Here is a 15,054-nt window from a genome sequence, read left to right on the forward strand (position 1 = left end):
GTGGCTCTGTCACTAGAGACAAAGTGGACCCACCCGCCTACCAAACTTGTACAGCGACGGTCACACAACATATAACATATAAGTTTTGTTTTATTCTTCCCTTGGCTCATCACTAGTGTAAATTAACTAGCATACCGACCATAATCTAGAGTTTAAAGGTCTATACTCCTAACCACAGAGACCTACATCACTTCTAAGGGATCGTTAGATCACCATTAAGAGCATAAATATATTGCCCAAAACTACCTTTCTCAGCCACTAATAGCTTGGTCACCAGTCAGGATTGCTAAGTCTAGATAAAGGAAAGTTAAAAAGAACATATAAACCCCCTAAGCTAACAAGTCTAATATAACTATGAATAGTGTTGTACTAACTTGTCACTGACACATCTATTACAGCAGTCACACAAATAATCAAAACTAAATAACTGAACAGTATAGGTAGAAGTAAACCACCTCGTTAATCTGCTTGAAAATGCTCCACTTTAGAGCTACTTCCCCAGAAATATCTTTGACAGTCAGCTCCAATTTGTAACAGGTACTTCTCCAGAAATTGCTCGGTTCTGCAAAAAGATCATACTACACTCCCCCTAAAGGAATGTAGTTATCCTACTCCTAATTTTTATGGGTTTTTGTTTTGTTTTGTTTTTGTTGGTGTTTTTTCCTTTTTAGTGTTTTGTTTTCAATAAAACCAAAGAAATCAAGCATAAAAGAAATGATTCTTTTTGGATTTTGTGAAACTTTTTTTTTTGTGTTTTTGTGGTTTTGTTTTTGTTTTTTGTTTTTTTTAAATCCTCTCGCTACATATGACGGAATAGTGCAGGTGCATTGGCTAAGCCAAAAGGTGTTGCACACTGAAGACCCCCTCCATAGGGTAAAGCCTGGCCATATTGGATTGTCGCATGTTGTCTAGGCAACAACACATGATATAATCCCCTAGGTAAACCCAAGGGTACCCCCTCATCCTCATCATCAAGAGTAATAAACTCCAAATCTTTGAGGGGGTCAGCCATGATGTCCTCATCTTAGACGGGAAACATTTCCATGAATGCTATAGGGTCATTTTCACAAAAATACCCGAAGAGTGTAATCAAAAACCGTAAATAGTCCCAATCATGCACCTCTAAGTCAAAACCCATGGCCCACCATCTTAATAGCCATTCTACTTCATATATATCATCAATCATGCACACAATAGTCTCTATGCCTAACCCACGGACGAAAGGTCTAAACACAGCAAACAAATAGTCTAGAGATGTTTCCATGACTCACCAAGTAGATGGACTGGAATGGGTGTGGTGGTGGACGAGGCGATAATCCTTGCCATAGAATAACCCTTGTTAACACTCATTCCAAAACAAGTATGAAATAAACAAACTGCTACTACAACTACAACCCCCTTCTTTTCTTAAAAAAATGGTTTTACCCTTATGTCATTTTTTTTCCTTTTTTAATAGAAAACTAAGTGAAATAATGTTTCACTCTCAGACCATTGACTTTAAAAGGATCTAAAGCTTTGTCAATGTCCTGAACTAACAAGGACCCATTAGTGAAGGTCCGAAGTATGCTAAAATAGCCTAGCCATCGTATCTGCAGTTTCCCAGGAAATTTATAGTAACGGCTATCATAAATTAACACCTTATCATCTTTTTTAAATTTCCGAACTTTAATATGGCGATCATGCCAAGCTTTACGTCGCTTTTGCATAGCCTCGAGACTTTGTAAGGCTAGCAAGCGCATCTCGTCGAGTTTAGTCAAGGTAAACAGCCTATCTTTTAAAGATTCCTCCTCACCAAGTCTAGTAGATAAAGCAACCCTTAAGTTTGGAATCTCCTTTTTGATTGGGAATATGGCTTCAACACCATAAACTAAAGTGAAGGGTGTATTTTGTGTTGTTACCTTAAAAGTGGTGCGATAAGCCCATAATGCTTCTAGTAATCGTTCATCCCAATCACGGCGATTATCGGCTACCATTTTTGTTAAAATGTTACCCAGAATTCTGTTGGTAACTTCCACTTGCCCATTTGCACGTGGATAATAATGTGTAGACTTTCGATGTTTAATTTTATAGAGCTCGGTCAATTCCCTAATAGTGTCATTGAGGAAATGAGATCCTCGATCGCTAACCAGCTCTAATGGACAACCAAATCTTGTAATGATATCCTCATAGAGGAACTTAGCCACATCTAAGGCTCTATCAGTTTTCAGAGGTTTAGCTTCAACCCACTTGGTAACATAGTCTGTGCAGACCAAAATATATCGATTAGAACGATATCGGGATGGAGGATCTATAGGTCCTACAAAATCTATTCCCCATTTCTCAAATGGTTTCAAAGCTAGTATTGGTGTTAACGGAGTTGCATATTGAGTGCCACACTTTTTACAATGTTGTAAAGGAGTCCTTATAAACAGTCGGCCACCAATATCCTGCCATCAATACTTTTCTTGCAGTCAATTCCCGTGCAAAATGGCCTCCACAAGGCTCATCATGTAATGCCTTTAAAATTTGATAAATCTCATCCTCTCTTAAGCATCGTCTATAGATTTGTTCACGATGAAAATAGCGATATAAGAAACCCCCCATTAATGAATAATGACGGGCTTAAAGAAGTAGTTTCTTCTTTTCATGCTTAGTCGCTTTATGAGGATATTCAGATGTGCTAAGGAAGTTAGCTATATCGGCATACCAAGGTAGCTCACTTTCGACCAAAAATAGGTTGGCATCGGGTAAGTCATCATCAACTCCCCTCTCTGTATCATCAGTGAGTAATCTAGAAAGATGGTCAGCTAACATATGCGACTTGCCTGGTCGTACAACTACCTCAAAGTCAAATTCTTGTAAAAGTAACATCCATCGGATCACTCTCCTAGAAATCTCTGGTTTATTTAACAATTATTTCAATGCAGCATGATCCACATAAAATACAAAATGATTTCCCAATAGATAATGTCGAAATTTATCGACAGAGAAAACCATAGATAGGCATTCTTTTTCGGTCGTAGTGTAATTATGCTCAGGGTAACTTAAGACCCTGCTAGCATAATAGATTGGATGATCAACCTTCTTATCATCAGCTTGACATAATACAGCCCCAACTGTTGTATGTGATGCATCAGCATGGATATGAAATTCTTTTGTCCAATCAGGACTCACTAGAATTGGCGCTTTAATCAACCGGTCTTTAATGTCCTCAAATGCAACTTGACATCTGTCAGTCCACACATAACCCATATCCTTTTTCAGTAAATTTGTCAGAGGACCTACAATTGAAGCAAAGTTCAAAATGAACCTCCTATAGTAATTTGCATGCCCTAGAAATCCTCGCAGTTGACGAATATTCTAAGGTACTGGCAAATCTTTGATTTTACTAACCTTACTCTCATCTACCGTAATGCCATCCTGAGAGACAACATGCCCCGATAGTATCCCTTTGGTTATCCCAAAGACACACTTCTCAGGGTTTAAAGAAATGCCCATTTCAATGCTACGTTCAAACACTAAGGCCATTTTTTCAGGCATATCCTCCTCAGTTCCTTGCACTGAAAAATCATCTAAGAAAATCTCCATCCACTTTTGTAGAAAATCCTGATAAGCTGCAATCATAACACGTTGGAATGTGGCCAGGGCATTACATCGCCCAAATGGCATAACCCGATAAGCAAATGTTCCCCATTCAGTAGTAAAAGTAGTTTTTGACTGATCATCTTCATGTATTTGAATCTGATTATAGCCACTAAACCCATCCATAAAGGAATAAAGGACATACCCGGCAACACGATCTAAAACTTGATCGGTAAAGGGCAAAGGGAAATGATCTTTCTTAGTTTTCCCATTGAGTTTTCTATAGTCCACACAGATACAGATTTTCTTATTTTTCTTGGGTACTACCACAATTGGGGAAACCCAATCACTATAAGCGACCGCATAGATAAATCCCACCTCCAAGAGTTTCATTATTTCTGCCTTAACCAATTTAGCATAAACAGGATTGGTTCGACGTTGACGTTGACAAATAGATCGAGCCCCATGTTCTAAATCAATATAGTGTTGACATAGCTCAGGCTTGACTCCTCGTTAGTCTCTATACGACCATGCAAAAGCGTGTTGATACTTTGTAAGTACTTCTTTGAAACTCTCCAACACTTCTCCTTTTAATTGGCTTCCCAATGTCAAAAATTTTCCTTCTGACACTTCCCATTGAACAGTTGAATTATCTTTGGATAATACAAAGGAAGATTGTGTTCGTGGCATAGCCTTGATTAGAGGATGTTTGTCCTCCTTATAAACAACATTTTCAAGTAAATTGTGTTTATTTATAAGAGATTCAGACTCTTCCTTTTTAGTCTCCGTATCACTTATAACAGCCACCGATTGTGTCCCACAATAGGGTACAATCGCAGTTTCATAACTCTTTGTTGACAAGCCCTCTATATTTACCATATAGGTATCCAGTGTTACTTCAAACATGGAAGAATTCTCAGTCTGGAATTCTGAGACATCAGTGGTTCCATATTCCTCTGGCTGTTCTTCCATACCTTCCTGTTCATAATAATCTTCCCATTGCCTCAATAATTCTTTGCTATGCTTAGCCTCTAAAATAGCTTGGCCTTTTTCTCTTTCTAGTCGGGCTATTTTTTGTAGCACTTGAGCCATAGCTTCATCTGCTAACTCGCGCTCTTTTAATAATTGTTCCCAGATAGCATTTACTTCTACTAATGCACTGGACTGTCCTTCAGACTTATCCTCCAGAGATATATTAAAACAATTTGCCAAACACTCATCTGAGGTGGACATCCATTGTGCAATGTCCTTATCAGAATCATAACCCGAAGAATAATGAACTTCATATTCACCCATTCCTAGGTGACGGGCATAATTACCAACACTCTCTGATGTGGAGATTGTCCCAATGGAATCATCCTCTATCCGCATATGGTAACCATTGTGCAGAAATCAAGAATATTTATCCGTATCTAATGAGAAGCGTTGTTTAATTGCTTCTTCCTCCTTTGATGTATCGCCGCTATAATCTGTGTTGTCTTCTGTTTCTGACACAGTCGATCTTTTATACTCCCTCAAAAATTCTTTAGAGACAACTCGCAATTCTACTCTATCATCGCGAGGACCAATAGTGATCACTCCTTTGTGCCAACTTTGCACACACCTAGCTTGAACAAGCCAAGGTCTTCCTAACAATATTGGGAAAGAGGCTCCATACGAATGTGGTCGGACTATCAAATAGCTCACATGAAATTCTAGTCCTACCACTATGGTCTTGATCCCTTGTAAAATCCCTAAGGGTTTTACACGTCGTTGATCAGCCAAGCGTAGAATAATGTTCGTAGTTTCGACTTGTTTCAATCCCAACTCCCCCATAGTTTTCTCAGTCATTAAACTGACTGCTGCTCCACCATCTAATTGCACTCCCGTCACACTATGGCTTCCTATTTCCAAGGAAATAGTATGCGCTTCAAGATCCATAAACATATCTACTACTTGAACTCCTTTTTCTTTAATTGGCTCTATCATTTTAGAGCTTCTTCTCTTCCCTCTCCTATGTATGAGCTTATGATATAATTGCTTCTTACAAAGAGGAGATATCTCTACTAAAGTGGTCAAGTCCAATGATATTTTACAATCTTTCATAGACTCCCATAAATTAAAGGTATCTGGTACACTCTTTCTGTGAACTATAGATGTTTGTAATCTTTCTGGAAAAGGTGCTATACCTTTTTTAATTTCTTCCTTTTCTTGTAGCTTAAAAGCAATCGGTGAATCATCCGTAGAATGATCCTCCGATGCTTCTTCAGGAGATTCTACAAACTCTTTTATAGAAGAGTTATCAACTTTCTTATTCGCTTTCGGGACAATAAACCCTTTATCATGGTCCATCTTTTGAGATCGACTAACTACCCCAACCATCACAGGTTCTTTAGCAAAAGTTACTCTCCTTGCTTTCTGTTTACGAGGGAATGCATCTTGCACTTGTTCAACCTCTACTAAATTGGCAGAAGTACTAGGACCCTCATCGACCTTCTGTTTCCCTTTGTCATTTTGCAATGAAGTTACCCGTTTTGGGCATACATCTTCATAATGACCCTCCTCGCTACATATGCGACATAAGGATATATAATCTTGATTTTTTCGAGGATTAGGGCAATAGGGAGCTATATGCCCTTCCTGTTGACAATTATAGCATACCACAGGGCTAGTTGGCCCCATATTTGGGTTAGTGTATCAAAAATTATTCCGGAGAAATGGAGTTCTATACGAAGAATTTCTCCTCATTCGTCCTTGTAACCTTGGCGTAGGTGGTATCCCCTCTATGGGTAACCCTTGCCTTTCTTGTTGTAATTGTTGTTGATATGTTTCAGGCAAGCCCCTTTGCATAAAAAGTTGAGGTGGTGGACCTATCTCGTAAGTCATATTGCTCCTATCCATAAAGTTATAATTAGTTTGCATAGCCTTTGCTTGTCGGCGTTCATAAGCTTGCTTTACAAAGCAATTGTCTTCCACATGATTTTTTTTTAGACAAAAGGTACAAAACAGTGTACGTACTTGGTCTGGCACTACCCTTGATGCAGTTGGACATTCAGTTGCCAAATGGCCGTAACCGTTGCACTTCCCACACCACACATTGGATCTCATTGGAGGTGCACTCATAGACGGGCTTGTTGCTTGTTGAGCTATAACATATAATTCTTTCATTTGAGGTCTTAAAGCACTCAAAATTTCTTCTTTTAATTTTCCAACTGTGACTGTCATTAATTGGACTACCCTCTCTTTTGTGAGAGCTGGTGGTGGTGGTGTACCAGTCTGCAGCATGTATGTTGGAGCTGTCATATATGGATTTGGAGTATAAGGAGTTTGATTTGTATTTACCACCACTTGTGGTGGTGTACCTCCATAACCAGATACAGGCTCTTGAGTTCGTGGAATCGGTATAGTGGGAGAAGTAACCATACTAGGTCCACTAAACAATTCTCTTCTCCTCTGTTGGCTTAATTGCACCTCTTCCCAATTTCTAGCTTCTTGTTTAGTAGCTGTTAAGTCTGCCGGTCTTCTTAAACTCACATATTGTTGAGCGTTCTGATCTCGCAAGCCATCTACAAGCCTACGCTTTTGAGTATCCTCATTGGGTGCCGTATTTCCCATCTTTCTTACTATTGTCTCTATCCTTTGGATGTAATGATCAATGCTTTCATTGATCCCCTGCAGAAGATAGTCTAATTGTTGAGCGAGTCTATCTTGGAATCCCTGACGGCGAAACTTTGCTAAAAATGTTGTTGTCAGCTCAGGGTAAGTAGCCCTATTTGCTGTTGGTACATTACCATACCAACTGGCAGCTTCATCCTTAAATGTAGCTGGAAAAATATGTAGTTTTTGATCATTATCCACAATTTTGTTTGCTACACATGTTACTTCAAATTTTTGAAGATGAGCATCCGGGTCTTCATCCCAAAGTCTTGCAAACTGTGTAAAGTCTTCCAATCGTATCGTAGCTCGTGCTACAGGCACTGCCATTTGTTCTAACGAATTTTCAAAGAGTGGGTCCTCCCAAAATTTGAGTACTCGTGGTCTGGGTAAAGCAAATAAATTTCTCAACCCCAAGTCTTGGCACTGGTCTAAACTAAACGGTTGGTCAACTATTTCTCTCTCTGGTGTGTTGGCCCACTAATCTACCTTCTCTTAATCCCTCAATAAGTACTCCGATCCTCGTACTTGTTCTAAAAGTAACGCGTTAACGCGCTCAAGTTGATTGGCAAGATCTTGAGCAATTAACTCCTCTCGCCTCTTTCTACGTGCTTCTCTAGCCCTATTTTGGTCTCCTCCTCTACTAGAATCTGCTCCACTCATACGATGCACACAATCGTGTGACTCCTCTCGATACTAATCCTTCAATGCAGCGTATACCACTGCTAGGATTTCACGCTCAATCTTTATATTATCCTCTCCAGTTTCTATAAGCGACTTTAGTAACTGATTTACTAAGGGTCGTAAAAGAGGTTTTATTTTTCTCGTATGTGCTATTTTAACAATAATTTGTCTTAGATTTTTTCTCTTTACTATAACCGTTGATCTTGTGTTTCCAATCACACAAGGTGGATGTGGAACACGACAACAGTATTGACAATGAGTCCTCATGCTTCTCTCTGTTTGTAGTTGACTTAGTGACCCTACAGAGTTAGTCGACACGATGTTTTGGGGTTCGAAATCCCAATTTTTATACTCTTGGAGCCACTCGACGTTAGGCCGTAGTTTTCCAAGCATACTTTATAGTTACTTGCTTCTACAAAATCCACTCAGACGCTGATTTATCTTCTAGCTCAAGGATGTCCCTATGCTCTTTAATCATGTAAGGGTCCAACTCTCTAGGAACCCCACTCCCTAATGCTAAGTACTTCCTAAAATCGCTAAATGCTAGCGGCCTTTCTTTTGGAATCGAGTACCTTTCACAATGGTGTCCCCCTCCTGTATCGAATGCTATTGTCTTATAGTATATTACTCCACTAATCTCCAGTGGGCGATCAGCTGAATTGCTGTGTATGTGTCTAAGTGCGTTAAGGGTTTTTTCACAGGATCACTAAGGGTGTTAAGGATTATTTCTGAGGTTTCTAACTGCTGAGCATCTATGTTTAGGGCCCTTTCTGGCTCAGTGTACTCGTGTACACACTCTCCTTCTTCCCCTAATGCACTACACAGCCAGCCTATGTATAGGCCTTTATAAGTGTACTCTACCGCACTCGTGGCTCCTAAAAGCTTGTCTATTATTTTCCACTTAATGAGATCAGGCAAATTGTTGACCCATTCTAACGACATAGAACCCTTGAGTACAGTCGTATTACTTTGAGTATGAAAAATCAACTTATTGAAATTTGATTGAATCTCCCTTTCAATTGGAGAATTCTAAGTGTCCACGGACACCTGTGTACTATTTTTTAATTGATTGTCGCTCACACGAAACAACCACGGCTCTTTAAGTCCAAGGACCCCGCGGGAATGTTTACGTGTGCTCTCACTCTCTAACCTAGACTAAACAACTCTTCATCTCACTCTAGGTCTCTAAGTCAAAACAGGGAACGATCGGCATGCAAAGTATATGCACCAGGAAACCCCGTAGCTAAAGTAGCTAGCCGACATTCCCGGCGGACGCACCAAATGAACGTCGACTTCCAAGTCTTCTAATTAACGTTCAAGTAACCCAACGGTCCCCTAACTAACCTAGACTTGCACTAGTTTGCCATGTATTCACGGCTTTCGAGTTCCTTTTAGCAATTTTTTTATTATGCGTTCTATTTCCCTTACTTTTACTATGTTTCATAGTCCAACTCTCTAATATGAAAGATTACTCATGTGTGCTCTCCACATATGCTATTTATGGTTAAAATCTAAGTTCCCATATACATTTTTAATGGAATTTTTAACCAAAATTCATCAGCATGCAATCATTTAGATATTTATTTGCATGCTAGAGTATAAAACTACACTTCAGAACTCACAAAACAAATCAATCACTTACTGGACTTCAAATTATTGAACATTGCAACTAGAATCATTGAACAGTTTTGCAAATTTTCCATTGAAAAACACCAAAATAATCTTGTAAAATGTAAATTTCAATTGAAATGACAAAAACTGTCAATGATTCAATTCCCCTTTCCAAATGCCACTAACCATGCAAAAATATGCAGCATTTCATTTTCGAGTAAGATTTCAATACAGATACGTCTTCAAACAATCAGATTTGTGCTCAATTATGAAGCTAGCAATGCAAATAATGAAACTAGCAATACTTCTTGCTAGTTTTATGAACTTGTTTAGAAATCAATAAAAAGACTAACCAGTGAATTTTAACTTTTGATTTCGGGTGTTTTGCTTTCCGTCTATGTCCGAATTCGAGCAGCGGCTCCTCTCACTTGGAAGTGAGTCACTCCGCAGCACGATTTTGAATTCGTTTACCAAATTTCACTCTCTTTCTCTCTTTCTCTCACTCTCACTCAGCAAGGTATTTATTCTCTCTCTCTCTATCTCACTAACTCTCATACAGGCAATCAATCCTAATAGCGCTAATGCAACAGTCTCTCTCTCTCTCTCTACTTCTTTCATACTGGCACACCGAGGACTCTTTCTTTCTCTCTCCACTTCGAAGCTTCTATGCTACTCTGGTAACCTCTCTCTAACTTGCGCTACAGGTATTGATTCTCTCTCCCTCACTTCACAGGACCCACAGACTCATACTACTCCCTCTCCTACTACCTCGCAGGCTCTCGAATGCTCTCCCCCTACACACAAACGCTAGCAATCAATAATATTCCTCTCTCTCTCTCTCCCTCTGTCTAACTTGCAAACACACACAAAAAACCTCTAATGCACTATCGTTAATCTCTCTCTCTCTCTCTCTCTCTCTCTCTCTCTCTCTCTCTCTCTCTCTCTCTCTCTCTCTCTCTCTCTCTCTCTCTCTCTCTCTCTCTCTCTCTCTCTCTCTCTCTTTCTTTCTCACAGATCTTGTACCCTGCCCACAACAGCCTCGTGGCCTCTCCTACTACTCTCTCAGGTTTTTGGATACTCTCTCCCTCTCAGGTTTGCCCTCACACTCTCTTGCAACCGCCTGCGACCTCACCAAGAAGCACCTTCTTCAGGCGGCTCTCCATGCATGGGAGTACACAATCATGCCACTACGTAAGCTTGCACAAAGAACATTAGATGTACTAATTAACTCCACAAAGTTCGCTAGCACCATTTGAAAATTTGTGTGGAGCGACACCAACTTGTAGGTTCTATATGGTGTGGTGCACCATACAAAAAACTCATGCAAATCCGCCGGCAATGAAGCATCTTCTTCTACAAACAAAACCAACATAGCAACAAACAATGTCAATCAATTATGAAAAACAACAATCAACAACAACACCAACATGGCCAGGGCAAAAAACCTCAAACAACCTGCAAAAATCAATTATGTGAATCTTTGTAGCCTCATTCTATGAGCCAAACCCTCATATGTGTAGGGGAGGATTATAAATCTCTCCTTGTGTTTTTGAAGATGATGTGTGTGTACTCCTTCACCTAATTCTAGAGGAGGCTTGTGGGTGCCTACAACCTACTGAAGAAGAGTTTTTTGTGTCTACACCTTTTGTGTTAAGGGGAGGATGTTGTGTGTACCTCTATCTCTTTATGTAGGAAAAAAAAACTCATTGGTGACTAGGGTACCTCTCGTATGCTAAGAGGGTAAAAGGGGACTTTGGAGGAAGGCATGACTCCCTTCCTCTTTGTGTGTGCGAGAGAAAAATTCAATGTAATCAAACCCATATTTTTGGTCTTACAATTACCCCCTCCCGTGGAGGCCCCATATAATTTTTAAGGTGGAATAATCTAACTAGATGTAAGAATCTAACTACATGTTGTGATGGTCTCAAGTCATGAGGATGGTTATTCTTAATGGTTTTCTAAAAGAAGCCTTAGAGCAGAGTTGGGCTAGGCATACTTTCAATGTTTTCATTGGTGATTAAGACTTAACTTAAAGAGGGGAGGACAATATGTGTGAGTTCTACATTAAGCAACAAAAACCACATAGGGTAGTATTGTTGGGATGTGAGCTTTGTTGCATCTCTTGTGAGAATAGCCTCTACACCTAATTCAGTGATGTGTCAAAGCGATGAGATAAAAGCATGTGAAAACCTTCTGTGTGTAGAGATACTCCATGTGTGACCCATTGTGACCCTTTGTACCTAGGACATGGGACCTATCAGATGATGTATCCTTGATGACATATCCCATGTCATAAGCACCAAATGTACCTATATGTCCAACCTTGAATTCACACATTTTATGCCATAACAATAAAATTGTCTACTTTGCATCAACTCTCTCTCTCTCTCTCTCTCTCTCTCTCTCTCTCTCTCTCTCTCTCTCTCTCTCTCTCTCTCTCTCTCTCTCTTATTATTAGTATTGTTAATCTATTTATTAGCCCCAGGGATGCCTCCTCGGCTAATCTAACCTAATACTTTCACTTGAAAGTCTATTGCACAAAAGAAATCCGCATGGATCAGAAAATTGGCTTCCTACTGTCTAGCTAAAACTATATGTCGACCTAGACAAGAAGCAACATGCACTACAAAAGTCAAGCACGAATAGAAAGAGAATATAAGTTTTGAAAGCTGCAAGTTTTCCTATTGAGACCACACTACAAGCATGTCCCAGGTGACATGGTTGCACAAAATCAATCCCATATGTTATGATATTTACTAGGTTACTTTAATGGAACAACTAATCAGGGAACAAATTGCTCATCTGTATGCAAAATCAATTCCCAAAAAGTAGTTGATGAGATTTTTCTCAAGGATGTCGTCCATTGAAGTGCCTTCATTGCATGCCATGCCCAACATGCAGATGCATGAGAAACATCTAAGCCATTTTTCTTTTAATGCACTCAAATTTCTCGGTGTTCTTCTTAAGAAAGGTATTATTGAGTTTAGAGAACTTTTTTCTTTTAGTACACTCAAATTTCTTGGTGTTCTTTTCAAAAAAAGGTAGTATTGAGTGGATTCTAGTAAATTTCATATCCTATAAGTGTTGTTGGTTTCTTGTCCTCGTAAAAACTCCAAATCAGTCACACAAAGTTAGTGATGGACATCAAGGACATGATAGCAGTTGTAAACTACAACTCTTTCTTTTAGAACCGTGCTAAATTGATGCATTGAGATGGTATACTATAGCCCAATATGAATGTGACACCAAAATTACTTTGTATCTTTGAATGGACGAATGCTCATAACCGTTGCTTGACAACCCATCTCCAATCATCATCCCTTGGGAAATTTTTGAAACCCATACATCCTCCTTGAGTGGGTACCCTACACTATAATCAATACGCACATATGTAGAAGACATCACCTTGGGTCTAGTATGCTAGCCAATATCGACGTTCCATTCACTGTGTCCATGACAAAGTAAATAAGTTTCCATAGCTAAGTGACGGTTCTTGATTCTTCTACTAGTCAACCGCCTCTCAGAGATAGTCATTGTAAACTACCATAATGCTGACATGCAAATCAAATGTGCAAGTCTTTTAAGCACATGCAACTGTAGATGAAACTGTCAAGCTATGTAGTTTCCTCTACCCGCACAACAACGTACGAATGACTGCGAACACCCTCATAAGGACCAATTTCAAGGGATTGTATCAAACACCTTTATGAAAAATCTTTAAAAATATTAAAACTGGCAACTTTGTCCAATTCAATGGCAGCTTTACATACTCTATTACAAGAGGAAAATTTGCACTGGGAGGAAATGATGATGAGCTGTAAAATGCCTCAAGTTGGGTAGCTCAAAAGTCTCTACCACCTTAAGTTTTGGTTGTAGATGGCTAGGCCAATTTGGAATTCCTCCTCAGACCTATTCCCAAACAAGTTTGTTGCTCCTAGCTAAAACATTGGTGCCCCATTACCATGATGCCAGTGTCCTATAAACTTATCGCCAAATCCGTGTCCCTAAGGCTCTCTCCCCTCCTGGACAAAGTTATCATGCCCCACCATCATGGATTTATCAAGGAAGGTCAATCTATGATAACATTCTGGCCGCCATGGTCGGAATAGAATATGCAACATTCACTAAACAAGAGTGTATTCTCTTGTAGCTGGATCTAGATAAAGCCTATGACAAGATCACTTTGTCATTCATCAAGGACGTAATGAAAGTATTGGAATTTGGGCCACGGATTTGTCGTTTGGTCAATACCCTTGGTGCTAGTAGCCATTCTGAGCTCATGTTCAATGAAAGAGTTGTGGGTGCATTTAAGGTCAAAAGATCATTCAAGCAAGGCTGCCTTTTAACCCCACTACTATTCACCATGGGTCTCATCCTTTGGTAGTGTTGCTTGAGGGGAGATTCAAGGGATGTCTCTTCCTAGTAACAACCAACTTCTTGGAAAGCTATATGTGGACAATTCCCTTCTATTCCTAAAAGCGTGTCCTCAAGTGATCAAGAAGGCTCTAAGATTGTGTAAACATACGATGTTGCATCTGGGTCAAAGTGTAGTATTGAAAAATCTAGATTGATCTTGCTCTTAAAAAATAATTTGGGCAATCCATTAATGTGGACCGAGAAGGTTGTGTCAAAAGGAAAGGTGTTTCGGCACCTAGGGGCCCCGTTGGGGGTGGACATTACTACCCATAAGCAAAGATTCCATTGGGTCTTAGATAAGGTTAGGAGCAAGATGTGAAGATAGGAGTATGTGCTTCTTCCTTTTCCAAGCCGTTGTCAGGAGTTTTTTGGAGCAAGGGATTGCGCATATGTACATATACATGCATGGTGCATCAAATAAAGAATTGCCCATTTTTCAGAGCCAGGTGGTTACGTGGGGCCCACATGTGTACAGGTAGAACAGGGTGTACATAGTGCATCGATTTTCACTATTACCAGTACCACTGTGTTTTTTCTACAATAAGGAGGAGTTGGTAGCGCGTAAAACTTCTTGAGGAAGCTATCCGCGGGCCAACGACATGAGGTAAGCAGGTGCGTCAGATGGCATCGAGTGGTGTCAGGAGGCCGAACGGGGTCAATATTTGCACGTGGATGAATACGGACACAAAGTGGTGTTTTCTTGTGAGAGTTATGCAGAAAGGTCATCATTAGGACCACTTTTTGGGGCCACTTCACGTGGTTGCAAGACGCATTATTGAAAAGAAATGAGTGCTAGGTGTGCGGATGATGCAAAAAAGGTGACAACTATGCACTGCGAGGTCAGTTTTTGGCCTGTTCGGGGTCCGTTTGAGGTCATCTAAAAGGCCAAGGGTGCCCAACTAAAAAATCTAAGTGTGGGAACTGAAAAAACAGAGAGAAGACCAGAAAAAACATGGAGAAGAGAGGAGGAACAGCCGCAGCTGTGTTTTTGCTCATTTTGGAGCCTGTTTTTGCCGTAAACCGCTCATCCGAGGTCGGATTTGAGCACTTTGACATTGTAGACTGGGGTTTTGGGCTGTTCCGGGCGCGATGGCGCTGTCCATTTTGCCAAATTCCTCACTCTTTTCCTGCTATTTTTTCTGTGTAAGT

At 40.0% G+C, this 15,054-nt stretch overlaps 2 protein-coding genes and 1 pseudogene across 2 annotated transcripts; all 3 read right to left on the bottom strand.

Moving 5' to 3' along the window:
* Window positions 1-1,460: 1,460 nt before the first annotated feature.
* On the bottom strand, window positions 1,461-3,954 carry LOC147425711 (uncharacterized). Its single transcript, XM_086500104.1, has 3 exons — window positions 3,378-3,954; window positions 3,061-3,260; window positions 1,461-2,426 (listed from the first exon to the last, which is right to left on the bottom strand). Exons 1-3 carry the CDS (start codon window positions 3,952-3,954, stop codon window positions 1,461-1,463), a joined length of 1,743 nt encoding a protein of 580 aa, XP_086356230.1.
* A 120-nt stretch (window positions 3,955-4,074) lies between these two features.
* On the bottom strand, window positions 4,075-5,922 carry LOC147425712 (uncharacterized; annotated as a pseudogene).
* Window positions 5,923-5,942: 20 nt separating this feature from the next.
* On the bottom strand, window positions 5,943-7,524 carry LOC147425713 (uncharacterized). Its single transcript, XM_086500105.1, has 3 exons — window positions 6,302-7,524; window positions 6,070-6,208; window positions 5,943-5,996 (listed from the first exon to the last, which is right to left on the bottom strand). The coding sequence occupies exons 1-3, from the start codon at window positions 7,522-7,524 to the stop codon at window positions 5,943-5,945; spliced, it is 1,416 nt and encodes a 471-aa protein (XP_086356231.1).
* Window positions 7,525-15,054: the final 7,530 nt, after the last annotated feature.

The sequence above is a fragment of the Adiantum capillus-veneris genome, chromosome 25, assembly GCF_014529385.1.
Source record: "Adiantum capillus-veneris isolate H3 chromosome 25, ASM1452938v2, whole genome shotgun sequence".
Lineage (NCBI taxonomy): Eukaryota > Viridiplantae > Streptophyta > Polypodiopsida > Polypodiales > Pteridaceae > Adiantum > Adiantum capillus-veneris.